General features: G+C 37.1%; 1 protein-coding gene across 1 annotated transcript in view; it reads left to right on the top strand.

Moving 5' to 3' along the window:
• LOC132908340 (lachesin-like) overlaps positions 1-24,223 on the top strand; it is a 205,064-nt gene that overhangs the window by 123,740 nt on the left and 57,101 nt on the right. The window contains exon 6 of the mRNA XM_060962282.1: positions 22,201-22,418. Within this exon, the coding sequence (XP_060818265.1) occupies positions 22,201-22,418 (218 nt within the window). The remainder of the gene's footprint in view (positions 1-22,200; positions 22,419-24,223) is intronic.

The following is a 24,223-nucleotide window of genomic DNA, read 5'->3' as shown; positions in this document are numbered from 1 at the left end:
TTGTACTTAGAAAACAGGCGAGATGGTATACAAATCAATCACAGAGAAAAATTCGAGAGATAGAGCGACAAGATATAAATATAATTAGTTAGATCTACTGCCTTGGTTTACCAATTGGGTCTGGATACGGAATAACATGTTTGCGTCAAATTGCGAGTGTTCGTTTGATCAGCTATAGCTTACTGACAAATAGAAATGTTCTAAAATATATGTATTTACTTAAATTCTATAATACAGGTGTTATGTATCAAGTAATAATAATACACATGTATACCTCAACAAAAAGAAAACGATTATAAAAACTTAGTGTATAAGAAATTTTAAAAATTAAGTAACAAAATTCTCGGGAACTTTTAAGAATTACACAGAGTAACTGTAATATTCGCGGCTGTTCGAGGCGACTCGATCTAGAAATATTATTCGCAATATTTGATACGTGGGACGAAGCAAAACATGATCGAGATTTATTCTTGTTATTTATTAATATCAAGCGCGCAAGCCCGCTGATGTTTTCATTATAAACAAGTCACGGATCGATGTGAATTACGAGGCTAAGAGAAACACTGTCAAATTGTTTGCGTTCGGTACGAGATTTATTTCAATGCCGGTGGGTGGAGCGAAAATTGAATTAATTAGATGCGCGCCATAACAAGGAAATTTGATACGGATCCGAATGGGAAACCATAGAAATCGAAACGTAGGTGATATCGTACATAAATTCTCCAATAAAAACAGTCGCAGATAAAATTTATTGACGACCACTTGTGCATTTGGCGTTTATTCAAATTACTAAAGTGATTATTAATCGTTATATTAAGTGGTTCGTATTTTTACGACACAGATGCACCTGCTTTTATTTATTAATTGTAATTTTCTGTACATGGGTTTATTTTCAAAATTCCATTCCCGAATTTATAAAATAGACTTCGGAAATTCTATCAAATTTCTTCACTCGTTCAACGAAATCCTATCACCCTACAAAAGTAACAATGACCACCAAAATGGTATGCGATACATTGGAAAATATTGCGAGTCACATAAACCACTATCCTCTCGAATGTTTAGCTGCAAGGATAACTAGGAAAGTGTGTTAATAGCAGCGAGATACTATCAGCGAATAGAGCAATCTGAAAGCGAGACAAAAAATTGTAACACGCGAGTTGAAAACGGGGAACATGTTTAACGGTAATCCAATCGATTGGTGCGATAACCGATGTACACCGTAGCAGAGTCACGGATTTATCAGTGGTGAGCGGCGAAGGATCGGGGACACAGTTTAATTCTCGAAGCGTTTTAAGGCCGAAAATCCAATCGGCGCGTACAATGGCCACCGTCGACAGATGTCTATCTCTCAATTTCCTGGATGAAAGTTTGCGCGCGTATGTATGTAAGCGTCCGCATAAACTATCGCTGATTCAACGCGTTCGACTCGCGATTGACGCGTCGAGCTGTTACGCTTCGATGTCGCCGTGACAGCGAGTTCTGATGGACAAACGGTCTCTATACCGGAAGAATGCTGAAATCGTTCCGTTGATGGCAAAAAGATTTTTATTATACTCGTTTTGGAAACATATGAATACGATATTGCAAGACGTGCTTCGAGATAGATCGAGATTTTGAAAAATTTGAGCACCTTCATTTTGTTCATAAATGATTTACAAATTTGATTATTGGTAACAGATATAAAAGATAAGGGCGTGTAACTATAGAGAAATTAACGCTAAATAAATTATTTCATAGAAAGAAAAGGTACTTCTCTCCCTCTCAAATTAACATTTCCAATATTGTTAAATGTCAGGAACATATAATAATAATAACATATTTGATACAATTATTCAACTACATGTCGATTTTTGTTGTGATACACGTGAATCACCAATGGCATTTTTATCGCGAACATCTTCTACTTACGTTAATCATAATAAAAATAACAGAGACGCCGTCAGAGTGGGTCTCAGGCAGCGTATCATGGAGTGTATTAGTATGCGCAGTAAGCAGAGATACTGAGCCTCGAAAAATGGGACATTAATCTGTTACATTACCTGCGACAGTGAGAAAGTATGCCTTTAAGTAGCCTCGAGCTCCAGGAAAACGGTGCTATTTATTACATAGTTGATGTTCCTCACCTGAAAAATACAATAATCCAGTGACACGATGGAGGTAGAGTGCATTGCTGTGCGATTTTTCCTGACCTATACTACTTTCATATTGGTTGACTTCTGGACAAATTCGGGAATTTTTACGTCTGAGTTTTAGATTTAAAATAACACGATATTGCGCGCACACACACACACAAAAGTAAACAAGTGCAAACTATGACTATAAATGACTTCTAGGTAAAATTGTTCATGGTGTCATATTAAAAAATGAAAATCGTCGAAACTATGAAAAATTAATAAAAAATATAAAACTATTAGAAGTACAATTAGATCCAAATTTTCCTCAGGCAGGAAAATCTCTCGTACCATCAAAATCCTTATACCTCGCATCATTCTCGACCAATATTTGCTATTTCTAACACATGTAACTAAAGCGGTGCATCATAATTTTTACGTGTCCTGTTTTACAAATCCTCGTTACAAGATGCAGTTCACCTTTTTTTTCATCCCTAGTATTTACAAGCCGAAAGGAAGATCCAGCTTAATTCTCGTATCCTGCCCCATTCCGGTCTCTATTTCTATCTCTGCCGATCCTTTTCTCTCTTAATGGATCCCCTAATCCTAGACCTCCCAGAGGGCCACTAGTAACCCTCCATAATCAAATCCTTTCCTAACCACTGTCTCTCTCTCACTCTCTTCCTCTCTCTCTTCCCCCTATGCATCCTCTTCACACGAAAGGAATGTTAATGCGACAATACCTCTATTCTGACTCAACTCACTTTACTGCGAGCTGATTCTCTCGCTCCCTATCTTCTCCTTCCGTTCTCTACTTCTTCTTTTATCCGTATCCTCACTTTTCTTCTTTACTCCACTTTTTCGTCTCTTTTTATCACACTTTCTCCCTTTCTCTCTCTCTCTTTCTTCTTCTCGTTTTTTCCATAGAAGCACATCTTGTATAACGAAATGAGAGTTTTTCCAACTCGAAGCCATTCCGTCCTTTGCCACTGCTTTCCTTATTTCTGTTTCTCGCAATTCCAACTGCGTAGGTACCTCTGTCCCGCTCGATGTTTCGCATCCGTCTTCTTTCAAGTCACCGAGTTCCGATTTTACTCCCTTCTCTATGGGGTTCATACTCTTCGCGCAACTCATGCCACGTTCTCTTCACTCCGCTTCGACGCTCATTCCTCGTCTTTTGTTCCGCGAGTACTACAACCTCCTCCGAGCTTCGTTCTGATTTTCTTGCCCGTCCTGATTTTCCATTCCTTTCCCTTTCCTTCTTTTTTCTTGTCTTGACAAGATTGTACTTCAATTTTGTTCGGTTACACATTTCTTGCTCTGGTGTTCTATTTCGCGCGCGTGTTGCTTTCTCATTTTTATGCTCAACACCTTCCATGCTTTCCTCTCGTCCTTCATCCGGAGAGACTTTCCGTTCTCGGCCGATGCATCCTTCCTCTCTTAAACATACATTTTCTCGCATCCTTTCCCATCCTTTCCCATTTCATTTCCTCATTCGGTAGTCGACATCTCTCCCGGCCCTGTTTTCCAGTATCCAGGAAATCCCACGAGGATTTCCTCTTTAGGTACCTTTTCGTTAACTCCGTTAAGTATTTCTGTTTCACTCTCTCGCTACCTCCTTTCACCTTCAAATCTTTTGTCTCTCACGCTTTATTTTTCTCCCTTTCCTATGAGAAACTTCGCCGCCAACATAATGGTCGAAAAATGGAGTAAAGGGAAGTATAATCGATTCTCGCGCAAGAATCTCTTTCTCCGCCTTTGCTCCGTTTCCTCTCCTTCACCTCGTGATTCCGCGGTCGCAATATCAGCAAGCATCTCGAGGCAACGAGCCTGCCCGTTCTTTTCCTTCCATTACTCTCTTTTGCTCTACATTGTTCTCTTCATTTTTCTTTGAACCAACAAACCGCGTGTCCTTTGATCCTTACGGACCCCTGAGGCCCCACAGCCGTCAGGTTCAAACTGAAACGACGGGATTACGTGACGGACTATCTTATCCGACCGAAGTGGTTCACGACCAAGGAAAAGAGAGTTGCTCGCGCTGCTGCGAAGAACCGCAAACTTAGCTACGTTTCGAGGACCTTCTTCGTTCTCGAACATGAAGAGGGATAGAACAACGAGCCACGGTTCGAGTGATCTTTTGCTCTTCCGCCGAGTTGATTGATCCGCGTGGTTCTCTGGGATTCTTTTCTTTACGTTTGATTACGTTATTTCGTGTACAAGAACTACAGCTAGGATGTATAGTGATCGCACACTTTAGACATAAAAATAGTTTCTGTTAATCTTTACTGATTGTTAAAGAATGCAAATGCGGTAACTTTATAATACAGCGAAGCATCGTACATATTTTAGTTCGCTATTCAACAAGTTTCCTTAGCAGGCTAGCCTGCAGTTCACATGCGGCGCTTGGTAAAATTTCGTCTTGTTAGAGCTTGAACACTGTTCATTTCCTTGCTAGAAAAGTATCATAAAGTGAAATCTCAAACGATCTTCTAGCATCCAAATGCTCGGTACCGAGCCTATTGGCCCTCGGTACTTTGTAATATCGAGCTTCGACCTATCTGGACCACTCTGTTGTCAAACCGCTATCCACCCTGAGATTAACTTCTTTATCACCGCTCACGGTGTATGTATCGCTACAGACACACTAGAGGGGAATGACTGCAAAATTGGTTGCTTCTTAGAGATAAGTAATTAGTTGTCAATCGACATTCTTAGTTGTTAGTTGTTCTGATTAATTGTTACTCATCGCAGAATCAATACTCGTATTCGTCACTTGTCTTACCTAATAGTTGCTTGTTGTCTCGAATTAGATCTCGTCTTCACTAGTTTGTTTGGTATTCTTCTGTCTTTAGCAATCGTTGCAGTAGTTATTACCCACGTTAGTGTGTGGTCCTTCGAGTCAGATATCTAGTTTTTATTTATTCGGCATACTACGTGCAAAATCCAACAAACCCTGTACGATCGCAATATTCGATCAACCATGGCGATTAACATTGATACTTACTAATGAGGATCGTTAATTTGATGCTGCTATATAATAAAGATCAGTTACTTTTACTTTCAGGATATTTGAATTGTGAAATATAACTCATTTCTAATTTAGAAATATCAGAACGGTTTAATCTACCATCTCTTTTTGCGCACTATTGTCGGCAGGAGAAAACAATCGTTCGAAATAAATAACGTGATATTTTCTGTTTTTCTGTTGATTTTCTTCGATGCGAGAATAGTTTGATCCCTCCGGTACATATCATTTTGGCTGGCTCTGTATGATTGATACGTCGAGATGTAGTACCAGTAGCAACTTGCCAGAACGATGTTGCTGCCAGCTGTCGTTACGAAGATAGTTTGTACCAGTCAAGTTTCATCGCAGCGCTAACTTAGTTCAGTCGGCGAGAATCGCAGCAGAGCTGTCTAGTTAAACGGGTATACGTACGATGCTTCGTTCATCCGGTCGATTTTGCTACAGACTATTTTGATTGGAGTTTCCGGACTGTAAATCTCGAACATTTTATTTCTAAATCGTGCGTGCTCAATAAATAATGCTGTCTCTTATAAAAAGAATGTCATTTAAGAATGAACGTTCGTCCGCGTGAACAATACGAAACAGCAAGGTACCTGTTACGTATTTTTTATGAATGCTAGAAGCTTGTAAAGAACCAAGATCAGTGCTAAATACGAAATCCGAATGGTTGAGGGATTACGCTTAGATTTCTAAGGATGAAGACAATAAAGTAAACCCGGGCTGCCTGTAATTAATACCGTTATACCATTGTTAAGCGGACCAGTAATGCGACCATCGTAAGCTAGTCCTAGCTAAAGTCCTAACTGATATCTGCAGAGGGGGGCTCGAAACCAAGAATCTCTTTCCCTCTCCACATTTCGTACTATTCCAACGAACGGGCATGTTCAGTTAGCACGAGTGTCTCTTACTCCATTCAACGATCGTTTGACATCCGAGGAAACGCAGACGCCAGCGGCGAATACCAGTCAAATTACCGTAAATCGAACTAGCAGGAAGCTCCGAAAGGCTCCCCCGAGACGACTAAGACTCGGTCTTAGTCCGTGCATTACCGGTTATTGAATTCCGAGCTCCGAAAACGAGGATCACGCCTCGTCGCGCGGTCACTGGACGCGTACGCTTTACTACACTTCCCCGAAGCTTCGATTGCACCGAGAGTGTCTTCTAAGCCCAAATACCGGTGACGCTAAGAACGAGATCAAGAGTATCATGAACTCTGGTTGCTAGTCGCTGCGAATCGTGTATCACGATTCAAAGGAATTCCCTACTACTACGAATCTTGGTTACGACCACTGAGTTTCTGTTAACGAGGAACGAAGATAGTTTCGATCTAAGCACGAACGTTTTGCTTAGTATGAAGAGTAAGAGAGAGAGAGAGAGAGAGAGAGAGGAGGGGTTGGGAGGGAGAGGGCATAGAAATGTGTTCTTAGGGTTCTATCGAGATGTACGGATAGCGTTTGCAGCTTGTTCGAGAGAGGCTGATTAATTAACACACTGTACTATCTGTTTCTATTAGGTTTCTAGAGACGTATAGTGGATCGAAGAATCGTTTACGTATATAGGCCATAAAATAAGCATGATACAGTATAAATTGTTTTGATATTCGATTTAAAAAAATATAATAAAAGTTGACCGAAGAATGTCTATGATCCTGCAAATTCAAAATACTACTTTATCTTTCTTTAGTTTCCAGTTGAGAAACAGTTGCTAGATTGAGATCGACTTCCAAATTTGAAGAAAGTTCGACGAAAGAAACAACAATGAATTCTGTTATTAAAATGAGAGTAGCCCCTTCTGATTGAAGCTCGGTCTATCAGAGTGCAGCAATCAACGAACGTCGGATTTACGGGTACATAGGGTGAACTGCATTAACCGGCGCCAACCAGCCCTGCGAGAGCGGCTGCGTGGAAAGTGCTATCAGCCGAAACACATTTTCCACGTGCGACTGCCCGCCATTTTTCACGGTTCGTTTGCCGCGAAATCGATTTATCACAGAGCGCGCGAGAGCGACCCGGTGCCGTCGTTTCTCCAACGTCAGTTAGTCTCGCCCCTTTTCCGCTTTATTGGCCGTTCTTTAGCTCTGCATCGTCCGAATTACCCGAGCTTGTTCCGTGATTTCAAGGCGTTTGACTCTGATTAGGAAACACCTTCAACTGTTCGATGGACAAACTAACGGAATCGACTTCCGTGTTACTCCAATGATTTGCATCGATTAGCTGCTTATGGTCTAAAATGCGCTATCTAAATTCAATAACTCCTAAATCACATCTTACTTGAAAATTTGTTCCACGCAGAAGTTGTATCTTATCATGAGGATGTAATATGTGATACAATATATGTAGAAATTTATTTATTTGATGTGGCCACTTTGTTTTATATTCTACTGTCAATTTTCCTTTTTCTACTCGAATGTATTCTTTCATGAAATTCTAAATGAAACTATATTTCAGTGGAGGATAAGCTAAACTTGACAACATCCCAATATCGCATGTCGAAGAAACCTGTATTACTATCAGGTTTCGTCGACGCTGCTTATCAAAATTTATGAGAAAGTTCAGAAGTTGAACGCAATTTCGTTGAAACTGGGACCAAAGCCGTCGTAATTCTTTCCGAGTGGACCATCGGTGGTCGACGAAGCTATTAAGAAAGGGCAAGGTCAACGGTAATACCGTTATCATGGTTGCTAAACAGCTAAACAGCTGTTTGCTTATCGTCACCCGACATCCATCTCGTTAAACGTAATAGCTGCCGCTTCTGTCCGCGCCTGCTAATCTGATCGAGCGAACACTCGCGATTTGCCATATATGCTCGTAACCATAACCCTCGGATTCACGAAATAGCCACTTTTCGTAAAGTCCGCGAATTACGATCTCCCGAGGCATGCTCGATTCCCTATGCGAATGCATCAGACCGTATCTAGCGTTAATGCACCTTCTCTTGATCCCCGCTCGCCACTGGATCAACATTCGTTTTCTGTTATTGCAGTTATTTCTTTTTCTTCTCTATCCAATATTTGCAATTACTTTCAATTCGAAAATATAAAACGCTGATAAACTCTAAATTATAGCCTTAAATTAAGACATTGAAATATCTTTCGATGTCGATAGTCACGACTGTCGCACGATCTCTTCTAAAGTAAATAAAAGGATGAAGAACCGGACTCGAAGCGTAGACGGTGCACAATGCACGTTGGTAACGATGCAGATAATATCAAAGTTGCATGTCGGCACAGGTACAGAGGAATCCCGGTGCACAGGACAGCAAATTCACTTAAGGTGGGAAACTATGTTCACGCAGAAAGTTTGCTCGGAATCTCACGAAGGGGCCTCTAAGCATTTAACTTTGCTGACCCAAACAGCTTGCCAAACTGTTCGCATCAGCCAGTTTGGATTTCGGCACGGCACAGCATGTGCGTGCGCCAAATTGAACAACGTAATTGCCGAAAATTTAATCGACATTATAGCAACAACGTATAGCTATGCATTACGCGCTCGAAATCTCATCCTCTGTTTATAGCGAATCGTATTAGCGAAAGTTTCTGTTTGTACACTAGCACGGCGAATCTAGCGCGAAAATATCGGTTCATCTCCAGTCGACTAATCATGTGCAACGAATTCGAATGAATTTGTAAATTGTATACACGTGGCAGGCTTTATTTATACCTATGACGTTAGGTAGTAAAATTGTATTCTAAGAGTGGTTTTAAAAATTTATTTCTTCTTTTCTCCTATATAAGCAAAGTATGACTTACGGGGAATATAAGCTACAGAGGTTTATGCAGAATGTTTAAGATCATGATCTTAGTCAAAATGAAACTTACAAGTTCACCCAGCTAATAGTCTTGCCTTCACGTGTTCTAGCGTATCAAGATAAATGAATCCATCTCTACTAACCCACATAAAAGTCTTTAAACTAACTGTAGACACGCAAACCTGTCTTGTTACAAACCTGCTTGCATTCTTCATTCTTTTCTTTCAATCTCCACTTTGCGCTTTACAAACGATCGATGCACATATACCGTAATAAAAATATTGCCACTGTTATTCTATGTTATAATTGTAGAAGCAAACCTTTTATAACAACAATTAATTATTTACGACAATAATCTCATAACATCTTTGAAATTAAAAATATTCCAGAGAATGCTATATGAACTTATTACAATCACTTGTCGAATGTATTATACTATAAATTCGTTTCAGTTAACTAGTTGTATTTCAGCGATCAAATATGTCCCAACAAGTCCAATAAGCAGAGAAACCGATAAAACTAATAAACACGTTGTAAGGAAGACGTTGCAAAGCATTCATTTATTCAAATAATACATCCATTTATCCAGTGAGAATACCGCATGTCAGGGTGTAACTGTTCTTCCCGCTTAATTCCGTCGCGGCCGAAAGATTCCAATCCATACATATTAACGTCGACTCTTATTAAATTTCGCTGCTGCCTATGAGAAGATTAAAATCCCGCGAGATTCCAACGCTAGGAAGGAAACAGCAAAACTTTCGACCAAAGAGACAAACTGTGGCACGAGAATTCTGCGGCTTTCACATTGGTTAATTTCCTCCGTCGCGTTAATGCAACGACACCGGTTTTCTTTAATCCTGAACCACATTAGATCGCTAACGTTTTGAATTTTAAGCAATATCATTGTTAATTATGCTAGTAAGATCGTGTAATTCAATTGCAACTGTACTTTGTAAAAATTTTCTTCGCTGACTGGTTGTGTCATCGTAAAAACTTTAACTTCCTGGAAACTCTGCTTCGTTCAGAAACGATTTTGATTCTTTCCTGCTAAAGTACAAAAATTGTGGCAAGAAAAGTGTACAATTTGTTTTATAATTTATTAAGCTTTAAATAACTTGATAAATTGTTTCTACAATTTTTTGAATTATTTAATCTGTTCAGCCAATTTGAAGATATAGTTTTTTGCGATCCTTTTAGCGGTCATGGTACATTCGGTTAATCGGCACACAATGGAACTCTATCTTGCCATCAAATAAGATATCATGAAGATCTATCGTCATTCACCTAAAATTTCAATAAACGTTCTTGATCGAAGAATACGGGACGATTCAGGAAGCTGGCTCGCTTCTGTGATGAATTTAAGACCACGGCTGACAAACCCGTAAGCCAAACCATGCGGTCTTAACCCATCAAACCGACGGGTGTACCTTTGACACTGTTTAACTTCCAGCTGAATTAGCTTTTATCCACCTTCAGGCTTGTTCTCTGCACATTGTTCTCTGCACATTGTTCTCCCACAATCTAACTCGACGTCGTTTACATTTCGTGGTGGCTCCGGTTAATATTTAAACTGTACGCTGCTCAAGGTGAGTCATTTCACCCTCAGAGGTTTAAGCAAGCATGCACAAGGGAGTGCGCGTTCACAACACCAAGGAAAAATGCCCCATGTCGATACCATGAGATATTCGAACGATTTCTCTCTCATCCAACGGTATTTGAGATCGTTAGTGTTCTCCGTGAAAGAAAGTAATACCAGTCTCGCGTGTGACTCGTGGAACGCGAGTTCCAAGGGTCCTGTGGCAAGGAGGTTTAACGCGGTAACTCGACTCAACTGCCCTTTATTGCAGACTATTCGTCAAGCAGAGCAACTTACGAACCTCCTTTCTTCTCGTCCGTGAAAAGTGAATTATCTGTCTGAAACGATTCTCCATTGTTACGTTTCGTTTTTATCTTACCCGCTAGTCTTCTCGCGTGCCTCCAAATAACCAAATTCAAATCGGTGATGGTGTTTTATATCATAGTTTAATGTTACCGGCGTGATCGTTCGATTTGTACACAATAAGATTTGGAGAAATACTCCCCGTGAATGAAATTCAGTTTCGTGAAAAAACGGAAAAAATAATATATGAATGAAAATTGTGAATTATTTAAGACGAGATTTCGGTTTTGAGGCTCCGACTTAATGATCGACACAACAGATAACCAGTATTATAATTATAATATATATTTTAACTTCTAATGCTTGCGAGTTTTACACGTGTTTATAACATTCGATATTAGTTTCATTGAATTGCCAATAATTCTAATGTCTAATTAACACCGTGAATAAGTATTTGTTTCCAAATATTTGGTATTTTCATAAAATCCACATGAGAATTTACGGGCTTGTCGGATTGCACAGGTAGGAATTATATCGACCGCAAATTTTATGGGGGTTGCTGGCTTAGGGGTTAATTTCGTTCTATAACGACTTGGCCGGAGATGTTGCGGTTCATGTTGTTTCGAATATTCCTCTTGGTACGTAGACAGTTTGGTAATTATTCTTTTTGTCGGCTATACGATTTGTACGCTGACAACAAACTTTGCTTTATGCGTTGCATAATTGTTCGGCCTTGAATATTAATTGGTATAAATACTTCCTTTCCTTATCTTAAATTCGTTATATCCCCTTATTATTTTACTCCTACAAATTAAGTGGGGAGTGGAATCCTAAAAGTCATTGAAGATCAAATCCCCAACCAAAATACAGAAAGCCAAATCAAAGGAATAAGAAGAAGGAAAATCCTTAGTTACACGTACAATGAAGTGAACAGTGACGTATCTGGGACCTTCTGGCGTCGCATACGAAAGAGAGCAGGGAAGAAGAGGACTGACGAAGCGTGGGTGGACTAAAAAACGATGGAACATCGAGTCGTAACACTCGTCGAAAGGTTTCGTATAGCAGGCCTCGTGCTTGCAATAAGGGTCTAAAGCGTCACGCCTGGAGCTGGCTCTCTCTCCAGGAACCTTTCTGCTCCCTTCTCACTCTGAGACGGAATGTTTTGCATTTTAAGAAGGTGTCGGATATCCTTTACGCTATCCGAAGACAGCAGTACCTCGTCGGCCGGCATCGGGAACCTGGGAATACTGCATAAGAAGAGGGTCGAAGGGATGGTTTGCCACCCCTGAAATCCAAAGTAATTCACGAGGCTCTATTACATGCTAGGACACTCACGCCGGGATAACTGGGAAAATCGGGGAGATTTCACGACGATCTATGCGATTGTATGTCATTCGTGAACGACAATGTGATAACGCCGCGACGCGCGGTAGCGCTGACGATGATTCATGAAAGTTTTAGGATTGGTCGGGGATTAGATGGTTTATATTTTTTAAATATTTCTCACCTTCTTTTGCTTACGTTTTGATAATTACGTTACTTTTAGTTCGAGTTAGTTAGAGACTTAGTTAGAGGTTAGTTGCGTTCTAATAACTTTTGAAATTCTTCCATTATAGTTGACCAATTAAAATTTCTTTCGTATTTAATAAATAAAGCAAGTCTAAATAAAATAGTGATGATATGCAAACAAGCATTCATTTAGTTATCGATGATATTTATAAAATATTAATATCGAACATTTGAAATCTTACTGATGGAACTCCAGGGAAGAAATATTTATAAATACAGACTTTGCTTTTTCAATAAAACGGATAAAACTCATAATGTATTGATCTTATTAACGTATGAAGGCTATTTAATATTATTATTAGAATAGAATTAATATCTTAGGAGAGCTAGTCCATACTACAAAAATTTATATATTTCAATTCAAAAATTTAAGTTACATAAAATTTTATGTGACTTTATTAAAATATTAAATTAAATTTTTAAATTCAATTATGGTCCAAATTACATTTCACAGAAAAATCACTATTATTCGGATAAAATGACACATAAACATAATACATTTTTGTTGTCGTTCACGATTTTCTTATTGGATTCAGTCTCATATTTAGAGGTTTTTCTACTTACAATTAAATCACGTTTATCTCTAGTGACATTTACGCGCCTTTGGTTACATTCAAGGCTGTAATTTTCTTATAGCGTTTAATTACAACGATACATTCATAACGTGTAGCACGGATAAAATCTCGAGATCTACGCTGAACTTTTATCGAACACGAGATATTTCGTGATCCATACACGACATGTTAAATACTTTCAAATTACTTTAAAAAACGATAGTCAAAACGAATGGTCTGCAAACACGGACAGAAATAAATAACTAATACCTATCTTTCTCAATTATTTTGCAAATTAATCTAATCGATAGATAGATAGATCAAGATTGCAAAGGCCACTTGATATCGTTATGATATAAGGCTCTCTCCGACTCGCTGAATTCCATTAATTTTGTTCTGTTTCAAATCAATCAAACGGCTGTGATGCAATATTTGATATGACAGGTTTCAATTTTCTTCCTAGGTATGTATGTGTTGTAGACACGAATGTAACTGGTAAATTATATCTTTACAACGATCCTATCGAGTTAATTCAATTCGTCAATCTCGTTCTCGAATAATATCGTTGAAACTAAAGGAGCTCGACGAAGAAACGTTTATCGTTTTAAAATATAAATATAATGCAAAATGAAATTAATTAATAAATATTAATTTTGTTTTGCATTCCTACCTACATGTTCACCTTCTCCCCCTCTCCCCCTTACTATAGATTCGTTGTTTATCTTTATATATTATTTTTATTGTTTTATTGAAATTAACGACTACTATTATTTATATTACTTGAGCAAGTAAAACAAATCAGTCAGTTTAAACAAAAAAAAGATTAATTTAGAGTGAAACGAACTTGGGCCTGCATAAGTCGTCCGACAGCCCGCACGGCGTTTGGGTGTTGAAAAGGAACAAGTGAAGTGATGATATATTTTATTAAAAGAAGAAATAATCTGAAGTCACTATACATAAAAGTTCAGATACTTACCTATTTTCACGTTTCAACCGTTCCTCTACATTAAAAATTCCTTATTGCATTTGACGTACCAAAATAACGTTTGTTTCAACTGGTCAACGTCACTTGGAACCAGCTATAAATACAGAATTCTGGTCGAAGTCTGGGGCAAAGAACCAGCTCCAAAAACAGAGGAAAAATCCTCTGAAAACAGAGGAAAGGAGAGAGGATGCCAGGATCGTCGATGTGGTCAATTCTAAGGGAATAGCCGTGAAGAGAGTAGAATTTAATCGAGTCCTTATTTACCAGGGCCCTTGCTCAAAGAAGCCACCAGATGAAACCGATGTGGAGCCATTCGTTTCAATGCTCACCGCTTGGTAAACTTTGCTTTCTCCGCCATTGAAAACCGGAACACTAGCTTCTCGGCTGCTTGAGCGTTACATCCGTTCAGTTCTCTGAATTATCCTGACCGCAGATTTCTTTTGTTCAAAGTGACTGCTCTGCAAGTAGCGATAAACCGCGATTGTGTACTTTCCATCCTTGTTTCTACCGGGGTAGAATAATTTTTCAAAGGGGTATTTTAAGTTGTGCGTGCCAATTGAAAGAATCATGCTACACATGACTAACGGGTAACAAAATTGCTAGTAAAGCATAAATTACCATATATGAGGAATATTAATAATCATAAAAAAGGGAAGGCGTTTCACTATTCCGTGGTTTCATATTTACACACTCGTAAAGTCGATGAAATATCAGTTTAATTGGTAGGGAGATATCGAAATAAATTACTCGAAATAAATCGAAAACAAAATGCTCACTACTTTACGATTAGATTATATATACAGTAGCGGACAAAAGTTTAAGACGAAATGGAAGAAATAAATAATTGATTTACTTTCCATAAAAAATATAAATACGGTGTTCTACTTTTGGTATTAACTAATTGTACATTTGTTTGTACACTTAGAAAAAAAATTTCATTTTGATATTTTGCTCAATAGCTAAGTTATAAAAAAGGAACGAAATCTGTATAATATTTCGTCGGTCAAAAGTTTAAGACTATACAAAAAATATTAATTTTTGGTTAAAAAATATACACAATTTTTGTTTAAATTCAATATTTTGTTCAATATCCGTTATTTCTTATCCCTTCGGTACATCTTCTTGGCATAGAATCTATTAATTTTTTATATTAATCTACCGTAATATTATTCCAGGCTGTTTCAATCGTAGAGTAAAGTTCATTTAAATTTTTCGGTTTATAACCTTGTACTGTCTTTTTTATGATGCTTCACAAATTCTCGATTGGGTTAATGTCTGGTGATTGCGACGGCCACGGCAGCACGGTGATATTTTCTTCTTGAAAAAACTGTTTCACAACCCGAGCCGTGTGCTTCGGATCATTATCATTTTGAAAAATAAAATCATCACTCATATTGTTGCGTGCAAAAGGTAACATTGTGTTCTTGAGTATGTCCTTGTATTGAAAACGGTCCATAATTCCATTGATACGACATATCGGACCAGGGCCGCTTCGAGAAAAACACGCCCACACCATAACGTTGCCACCACCATGTTTAAGAGTTTTTAAAACGCACTGTGTTTTCAAACTTTCGCCAATTCGACGTCTAACGTACCGTATCCCGTCAGAACAGACGCGATTGAATTTCGATTCGTCAGAAAACAATACCTTTTGCCAATCTTCACTTGTCCAATGCTTATGAGCTTTAGCAAATGCAAGTCGTCTTTTTCGATTCCTAGAACTCAGCAGTGGTTTCTTTTGGGGTTTTCGTCCTCTTAAGTTAAAGTCTTCTAATCTTCTCCTAACAGTTCTAGCACTAATTTGTGTATCGTTTTCATAGTTTATCTCCGCAGCAATATTATTTGCACTACGAAAACGATCCTTTTCGCTCAATCGATGAATCCGGCGATCCATTTTCGGTGTTGTTTTCCGTGGTCTTCCGTTTTTCGGTTGATCGCAATACATGCCTGTCTTTAAAAATTTATACCAAGCTTGTTTACAAGCTGTTTCTGACCTGTTCACTATATTTGCTATTTCGGTGAAGGTTTTACTTTGCTTTCGCAGCCTTACGATTTGTTCCCTTTCGTTTTCAAGTAAATTCTTTGATTTACCCATAGTCTGTTCCTACCTAAATGAATTTTAAGCAATAAAAGGTACACTAAACAATGATTTTGACATTCCAGAATCAAAATGTTCAAAAACTGTACTCGTACTCACGTTTTACACAGATCGTCTTAAACTAATGTCCACTGTTTCCAAGTGCTAGGCGGTAACTAACTGTTGTAACTCCTACATTGTTTGTATTTAACAACTGACTGTCTGAGGTTACGAAGGTCAAACATACAGCTACGTTATTCCAAAGAGACAAACCGAATAGAAGAACAATATGCGTATAAGATGTTTGTAATCCGGTTTACAAATCATCGTCTTAAACTTTTGTCCGCTACTGTATATATTGTATATTGTGTATATATATACAATTGATTGTAACTTGAGCTCAATGGATTTGATTAAAGACAGTTATTGACAAGAGGATATTTTCAGGATTTTAATATTAACGAGTATACCTTTGCATCGTTAGAATTGTAGCGGCACATGAGTCATCGAACGATTCGAATCGGGAATGACTCATATTGTTGTGCCTTAGAATGCCAACGCTGTTTCGATCTGATAGATTCAAGAAATAACGAACTCCAGATCAAAATACCATCATCGTTATTTGTAATCGCAAACCGGAATTACATTCGAACTTTTTATAATAACAACTATAGTTATAAATAGACGAACGTGCTCTCTAGAAATCAGTATCAGTATTCGCATCGAGTATTATCAGTCAGTATCATTACGAGCAGCATTATCAATCTTTATAGAATCATTACAAGAGTCTTTATAACAATTAGCATAGCGAATTATCGATAGAATCGAGTGAGAGACGATTGCGACCGACATACTCGATCTCTGTACTTGTATTCAAAGTGATTTTAAAATACATTGACCATTACATTTTACCATTCGTCTCTTTAATACACTAACACGCTTAATACTAGTTCAGAATTGTCCTTGATTAATTACGACACAAACTCGTAAATGTTCTAATATGGAAAATTTATATTCTGTCGTTTGTCCACATCCCCTCATGTGTATACATGTAACATAGCGCTGAAATGCAGAGAGAATGTCCGTGTGACAAAACTAGCTTATCCGCATCGAGTCATGGAAGTCTTTTTACAGATCTCACTTTCTCGACAAAAGGACACAGAAACAGGCAACCATTAAAGAACTGTTCGCTTTAAGAAGCTGTTCCAATACGTTCGAACGATTTCGTGCACTACATTGTAACTGATTTACGATATCAAGTCACTAAGACGCTAGCAGCGTGTGGAAAATAAAACTGCTATCGTGTATAAGCTATACAAAGGAGACAAAAATCTAGAAGAAGAAAATCCGAAAGAGAATCCGCATCGGGAAACTTTATCCAATTTATATCGGACCAGACGACATTTGGATATCTTCACATTTACATTGCACAAACGTCTTATTTTAAGGATATTCCCATATATCGTTTTTATTCGACATATACATGAATGATGAAGGCATATCGAATGCAATGTTAATGTCTGTAAAAGTGCAATGACAGTTTATGATCGTTCCTATCCGTAGAAACTGCAAAAAAAATGGGCGAGTTACTAATATTGTCCTATATGCGCTATTATTCTTCCGTCTAATATGTTTCAAAGAAAATAAGAAGAAAGTTATTATATAATTCTCTTCACAATTTGCATAACGATTTTTAATTGTAATTTTTCAATAGATTCATTCAAATGTGCAATCTTTTTTTCACTTCGATATATTAAGAGAGGGAGAAAGAGAGAGAGAAAGAAAATGATAAAATGTAGAAATAATATAAAAATAAAAATAATGGATATTTGCTTCTAATATTCCAATTCGTTTTTCAGTTAAATTTCGGAATATAGGACGAGCAACATTAGTACGTATCTAATATTTTTATTAAAGTCGACGCAATGTAACATTCGTAGACATCATGTTCGCGCGGGAAGACAGTAGAAAATGAAAGCAATTTTAACAGAGGGAGGAAAATCAATGGAAGTGGTAGGATAAAGGAAGAAGGTTCAAAGGGATGCACTTTGTTCTGCTGAAGCAATTCAAGGAGGATGTTTATTTAAATTTTCAGGTAATTTACATCCACTTGCCGCACCGTATCACTTTTCTTCTTCTTCCATTCCATTCGGATGCACTTTTATTGAATTCAGGAAATTTGTATTCACGTTCCGTCAAAAGATTTCTTAATAGAAATAAATAAATTGCACTAGTGCAACTGCTTTAAAAATAGTTACACGAGCAAAAATAAGATATAAGATTTTGTGAAAAATAATAAAATAATAATATTTAATATTTCTTTTCAAGATGAAGAAATATAATATAAGTTATACAATACCAATTCACATCTTTTGAGAATACGTAAAAAAAACCCTTTTATTTGATATTTCCAGCATATAATATATACTATATACTTATATATTAAAATTCAACACAGTTCGAATTCCAATAAATAATTTCCATGCTACGACGAATAAGTTAAGCGGAAAATCAAATCGCGAGCTCTTGAATAAATTTATTTAAGGATAAAAGGAAACGAAGACGAAAGTGAGTCCGTTTCCTCCTCTTTTGGTTGGAAATGAATTGAATTAAAAAAGAACGTTTTATAAAATGAGAGACCAGTTATTAAAAGATGTTCAACTCGTTTAACAACATAAATTATTTATCATGTATCCGTCGACTTCAAAGATAAGCTTTCAGCGTTCCTTAAATAAAACATGCCCTGAAGAATCTTAAGGGATCAAGAAAATCAAGCTTGCAGCCGCTGTTAAAGCTGGCGAGATAGGGAGCCATGTAATTCCCCGTGGAATGAGAAGGGTGAAAGTTGCTTCCTGAAACCATTCGACGGAGGATCTTTATTTAAATTTTAAAGCTCTTTACTATCTGTATACTTTTGTATCAGTCTTCGTCTTCGAGGTAGAATAAAATCAGATTTTTTCTTGGTTTCTTTTCCTTTTCACCTTTTTCTCTTTTTTTTTTTTTTTGTTTTTCTTTTTTGTTGTTACGCAATATCTGATATTCGCTCCGTTCTTCCTGAATGAAAGTTAAACAACCACCCATAGGAAACATAGCGCGTGAAACTACCAGGAGAAACATTATCATCTAGATAGGATGTCGATCGCGAACAAAATAATACAGTCAACTCATTGTCGATTTCAATTTAGAATTCTATATTCGCGGAGTATTTTTTAATATTTTGGAGTGGCGCATGAATTCGCGTGGTAGTAAAAACTTGGTACAACCCGCGTGAGAACAGAAAGAGTACATAAGCTAAAAGGTAACGTATTTAATGCAGACGTTTGCATGATAAATTAAAAGCCTGGGATAGTTATGACTTCTGAATAATGTAATAGAAAAATATAGTTGCGTGTGAAAAAATAATGATGTTATAAGAAAATATACAAATTTTTATGAGAATAACTGGACCCAAATAAATGTTGGTACTAAATATTCTTCGTCTATATTCGACACATAACTAAAATCCGTTTTTTCAGTACGTATTACAAAGTGTCTCATATAATGTTAGGTTAATGTTATACCTTGTTCGTGTTCAAACGTTAATACACTCCATTCTCATACTTCCTTCCTTTTTTGTCGCGAATGTTAAATTATGCTCGGGTCGTCTCGAACTTCATAAAGAATGTGATGGCAGGAAAGTTCGAGGTCTCTGGGTGTATTGTTACGAGGTTTAAGTTAAAGTGAAGCACTCCCATCCCATCGAGGCATTATCAGAAGCGCGAGGGTTCCTATGGAAAACCATTCGTTGTGGCGGAATTACTTTTTTATTGGAGGAACTCCGCAGGTCTAAGCGTGGTAAAGCCTGCATGACTTATTTTCTGAGATTTAACGTGTCGAAAAAAAATAGTCGGATTAATCATGGTGAATATATATCCTGGAATTTAAGTAATTCGACGTTCAACTGAGGAATAACGACAATCAACATTTATAAAACTCTGTTTTGAATATTATTACATTAAATACGCTTAATTTGTTTATCGAAACTTAACATGTTTGCAGTATGAACTATTTTAGTGAATTATTTGGTATGATTTTAATTATTCGATACAGTTAAGTGTTCTGATATATTCGATTACAATCTTGCATTATAGGCGTTACATTATTGATATTACTATTAATATACCGATATATTAGAATCTGGTAGAACATTCACATGAATCTAAAACGCGAAATTCACATTTGGAATATCACAATGAGTTGCTGATAATTGAGAATTATTTTAAGATTTTAAAAATTTAACAAAATTATAAACATATAGCTTATATATATAATTACTTAACTGATTTATTACTAAATCAATAGAAATTTATTTTGTAAAAATTACAATATATATATATATATAGTAATAACTCAGTTACGCAATTAATGGAGCGAAATACAAAGAAACATTCATAATTACAAAAAAACAAAGTTCAACGGCAAATATTGCAAAACGAATCTGTATTCCATATCACTTACGTTGCTTTTCAATCAGCATCGATCCATGCTGCAAATGAATACAGAAGTTTTCTCACTTCTTTCCTAACTCGTAAATACGCTTTAAAAGACCCAATTAACCCAAATGCAACATTTCGATTTCTGTTTAGGTACCTTATCGATAATTGCGACTATCCTCACTTTTTAGAAATTATAAGGTTATTTTATGGGTCTCCGTGCATTTTTTGTATTGTATTTTATTTGTATTGTATTTGTATTTTATATTGTATTTTATTTTGAAAAAGACATACAAAGGAATGAGCTGAAACATACATATACCTACTGATATACACGATATAAATTTCTGATATTGCAACTTTGTTTGTTCGAATTTCAAAAAGTTCTTTTACGTCGATATTGTACGTATATGAAAATTATAAGGCGAGCAAAAAATATTTTGACGATTGTTTGAAACTGATGAGATAGTACACCTGCTTGACATTTTAACTAATTTTTGGCTTCGATTATAGCCTCATAACTACGCTTTAAAAATAGTGTAATTCTTTTTTTAAGTTGGAAAACAAACGAAAGAACAAAACAAATAGGTAACGTGTATTATTTAAAAACGCAATCGTTTGTCGCAGCTGCAGCGTATCGATGTTTCACATTCATTCGATGAACGCTACTTATGAAATAAATGTTCGATTTCACGTCAGTAAAGTTAATACGCTGTTACGACACGTAACAGATTCCACCATTAGAAACAACAATCCATCACGGTGTTGTAAAGCAGCAAAAAATGGCTCGCTTCCCTTTTGTTCCTTTAATTCAAGGAACTTTATCGAATTTCCATAAAATATCACCGGCATCCGTCTTCATTCTTTTTCGTGGAGAACCAGGGCCGTATTCAACACGAGAATGCGGTCGAAACGTTGACGCACATTTTCAACCGCGGCGCCGCCGTTGTTCGAGCCCGTTGTCTTTAATCGAGCATCTTGACGCTAATTTGCTCTTAATTGCTCGACGCTCGCGGCGCGTAGATCAAAACTTAACGGGAGAGTCGAGAGAGAAAGGGAGGAAGAAAGCGAGCGCGAGCTTGATGAATGAAAAAAGAAAAGCTACAGTAAGGAGAGCAAGCCGGGGTAAGAAACAGTTTGAAAACGAAAAAGATATACTAACGGGCAAAATCAAGTTTTCCCTCAGAAAAAAATTAGACAGATAGTTAATTTATCGTTATGAGTTACATTATATATTTTTTGTAGAGGTTTATGACTAGAGGATATTTAAAATAGGGTATTCTTGAAATATACTTCTACAATAGAAAGATTTAAATTATCTATCATATAATACGAAAATAGTAAATATTGTCATGAAAATGTTTGTCTTCTCGTTGATAAAACGCTAAATTTATTTATTCAGATAGTAAGTGACTTACTCAAACGATTCCGACAGAACACTTAATTATTCAACTATTCCCGATATTTAATTAGACAGATAATCCTGGTTTATTTACTGTGGATATCTGATACGTTATTTGTGGTCGTATCATAATAAACTTATTTAAAGGTATGAAATATAAAAAGCTTCCAATTGTTAAAAAAGATTTTCATTGATCCTGTAACCGCTTTGTTCCCGTCTCATAAGAGCGTGATCGAGTCGGTGAGCGTTTAGACGCATGTTCGACAAACTCAAGCCAAGATTTATAGACGTGGACTGGTTATCGATCGCGAACTCCTGCTTGTATCGCTAGTAATTGGAACATTTATGAGCCAATCAATCACTTTTCTCGTTGCAGTCCCCCCTATGCTGTGGATACCGCACCAATTGGTTGGTGCACCCTCAGACCATACAGTTACGCTGGAATGCCACACAGAGGCTCATCCGACTTCTTTGAATTACTGGACCAGGGAGGATGGCCTGATGATTCAGGGGAGCAAGAAGTACAAGACTACTTCAACCCCGGAGAAACCCTCGTACAAGACGCATATGACGCTTACTATATACGATTTGCAGGTAAGAACAGATTTTATTGTTCATCTTTTGTATCGGCATTTCGGTATCCGTGAATAGTAAAATAATTTCGAAAAATAGTTGACAAAAATTCTTCGGTAAATAAATATGATAAATAGTCAAATTTTGATCAACTATACTATACCGTAAAGGAATCAAGCTTAAACTCTATGCTTTAGTACGCGAGGAACGTTCGTTAATAATTAAGTAAAGTAGTTCACGCAGCAGACAAGACTTATTAGCCATGCAAATGTTCTTACGGTAACATTTATTAATCATGATTTGCGAATAAATCATTATGACATTTCATGAATAAACTACACTTATTTACTCACATTATTTATGTGGGTTCAAGAGGTCTGTGGTAATATAATGTTAAAGAAGGAAAAGGAGAAGAAAATTGAAGAAACAAGAAAAAGAAGATACTTTACCCAAATTAGATTGGGGTTGTCATTGAAGTTATCTATCAGACCCCTATTTTATAGTGAGATGCCAGATATGGATCGAGTCAGAAAACATACTAGTATAAAAGCGATGGACATTGAAAATTTTTGGAAAACTGCGACATTGTCGCACATTTAATAAATTGATTACTAACAGATATTCTAAAAAATATAAATAATGTATTTTTCAGTAAAATTTTACAAAAATTAATAACACGACACCAATTAATTTATTGGAAATACAATAGGTATTACGAAAATTTGATGAAATAAAACTATACCATAATAACAGAAGTTTCGTTAGACACACGCGGATCATTAGCTTTGTTCATATTCTTGGACCGCCTACTATTCTGTATAATAAAATGAATGAGAGCCAGAAATGGAATACTGTTCCCCATTATTTCCATTACTTCTGTTATTATTATTTTTATACTTTTCTAAAAAATATGGAATAATTCTTCCAATTAGTCTGGTTCTCTGATAAACAATTACAGGGTGCGCCGTTAGAATTCGGACAGAATTCAATTTGTAGTTCCCACCATATTAGAATTCAGATGTTTGTGCTGATTGACTCTGAAGTTAGTTAAATATGTCAATAAGTCTTCTATAACCTCAAAATGACAGAACTCGTTAAGCAAAACCCGGAATACGATAGAAGAGCGGCGATTATAGAAAGTCTTCGCGCCGGGTGGATGCCAAAGTGAATCGGAGGAACGACCGTTGGCTGGCCCACAATCTCGAAGATGTTCCTGTTGTGGGCAAAACCAAATTTCCAGCAAGTGTTCACGTTTTGAGCGTTGTCTCAAGTGAGGGCGACGTCATGCCTCCGCACTTCTTCCAAAAAGGCGAAAGAATCACAAAGGAGGTTTATTTGGAGGTCCTGAAGACAGTAATAAAGCCGTGGATGGAAATTACGGCTTCTGGAAGGCCGTATTTATTTCAACAAGATGGCGCACCTGCTCACACAAGTCATCTTGTTCAAAATTGGCTCTCTGACAATGTGGACATGTTTTGGTCGAAAGATTTCTGGCCTCCTAACAGTCCCGACCTAAACCCATTGGACTATTACGTGTGGGGCGTTATCGAGAGACAAACTAATAAATGCAGGCACCCCAACGTCAACTCCCTACGAGCTGCTATCGAGTCAGAATTCGCGACAATTAAACGCGACCAGTTGAAGTCAGCGTGCTCGCGCTTTAGAGCAAGAATAGAGCAGGTCATAGAGGCAGAGGGTGGTTACATAGAATAAAAGTTCTCAGCAAGGACCCTTTAAATGAGATATAACAACATTTTCATGTGTTTTTGTGTATTGACTTAAATAAACAACTTTCTGCACAAAACTTCTTTTGTCCGGATTCTAAC

Source organism: Bombus pascuorum, chromosome 6 (genome assembly GCF_905332965.1).
Source record: "Bombus pascuorum chromosome 6, iyBomPasc1.1, whole genome shotgun sequence".
NCBI lineage: Eukaryota > Metazoa > Arthropoda > Insecta > Hymenoptera > Apidae > Bombus > Bombus pascuorum.
The sequence above is the reverse complement of the archived record's forward strand: the minus strand, read 5'-3'. Positions and strand labels throughout refer to the sequence as shown.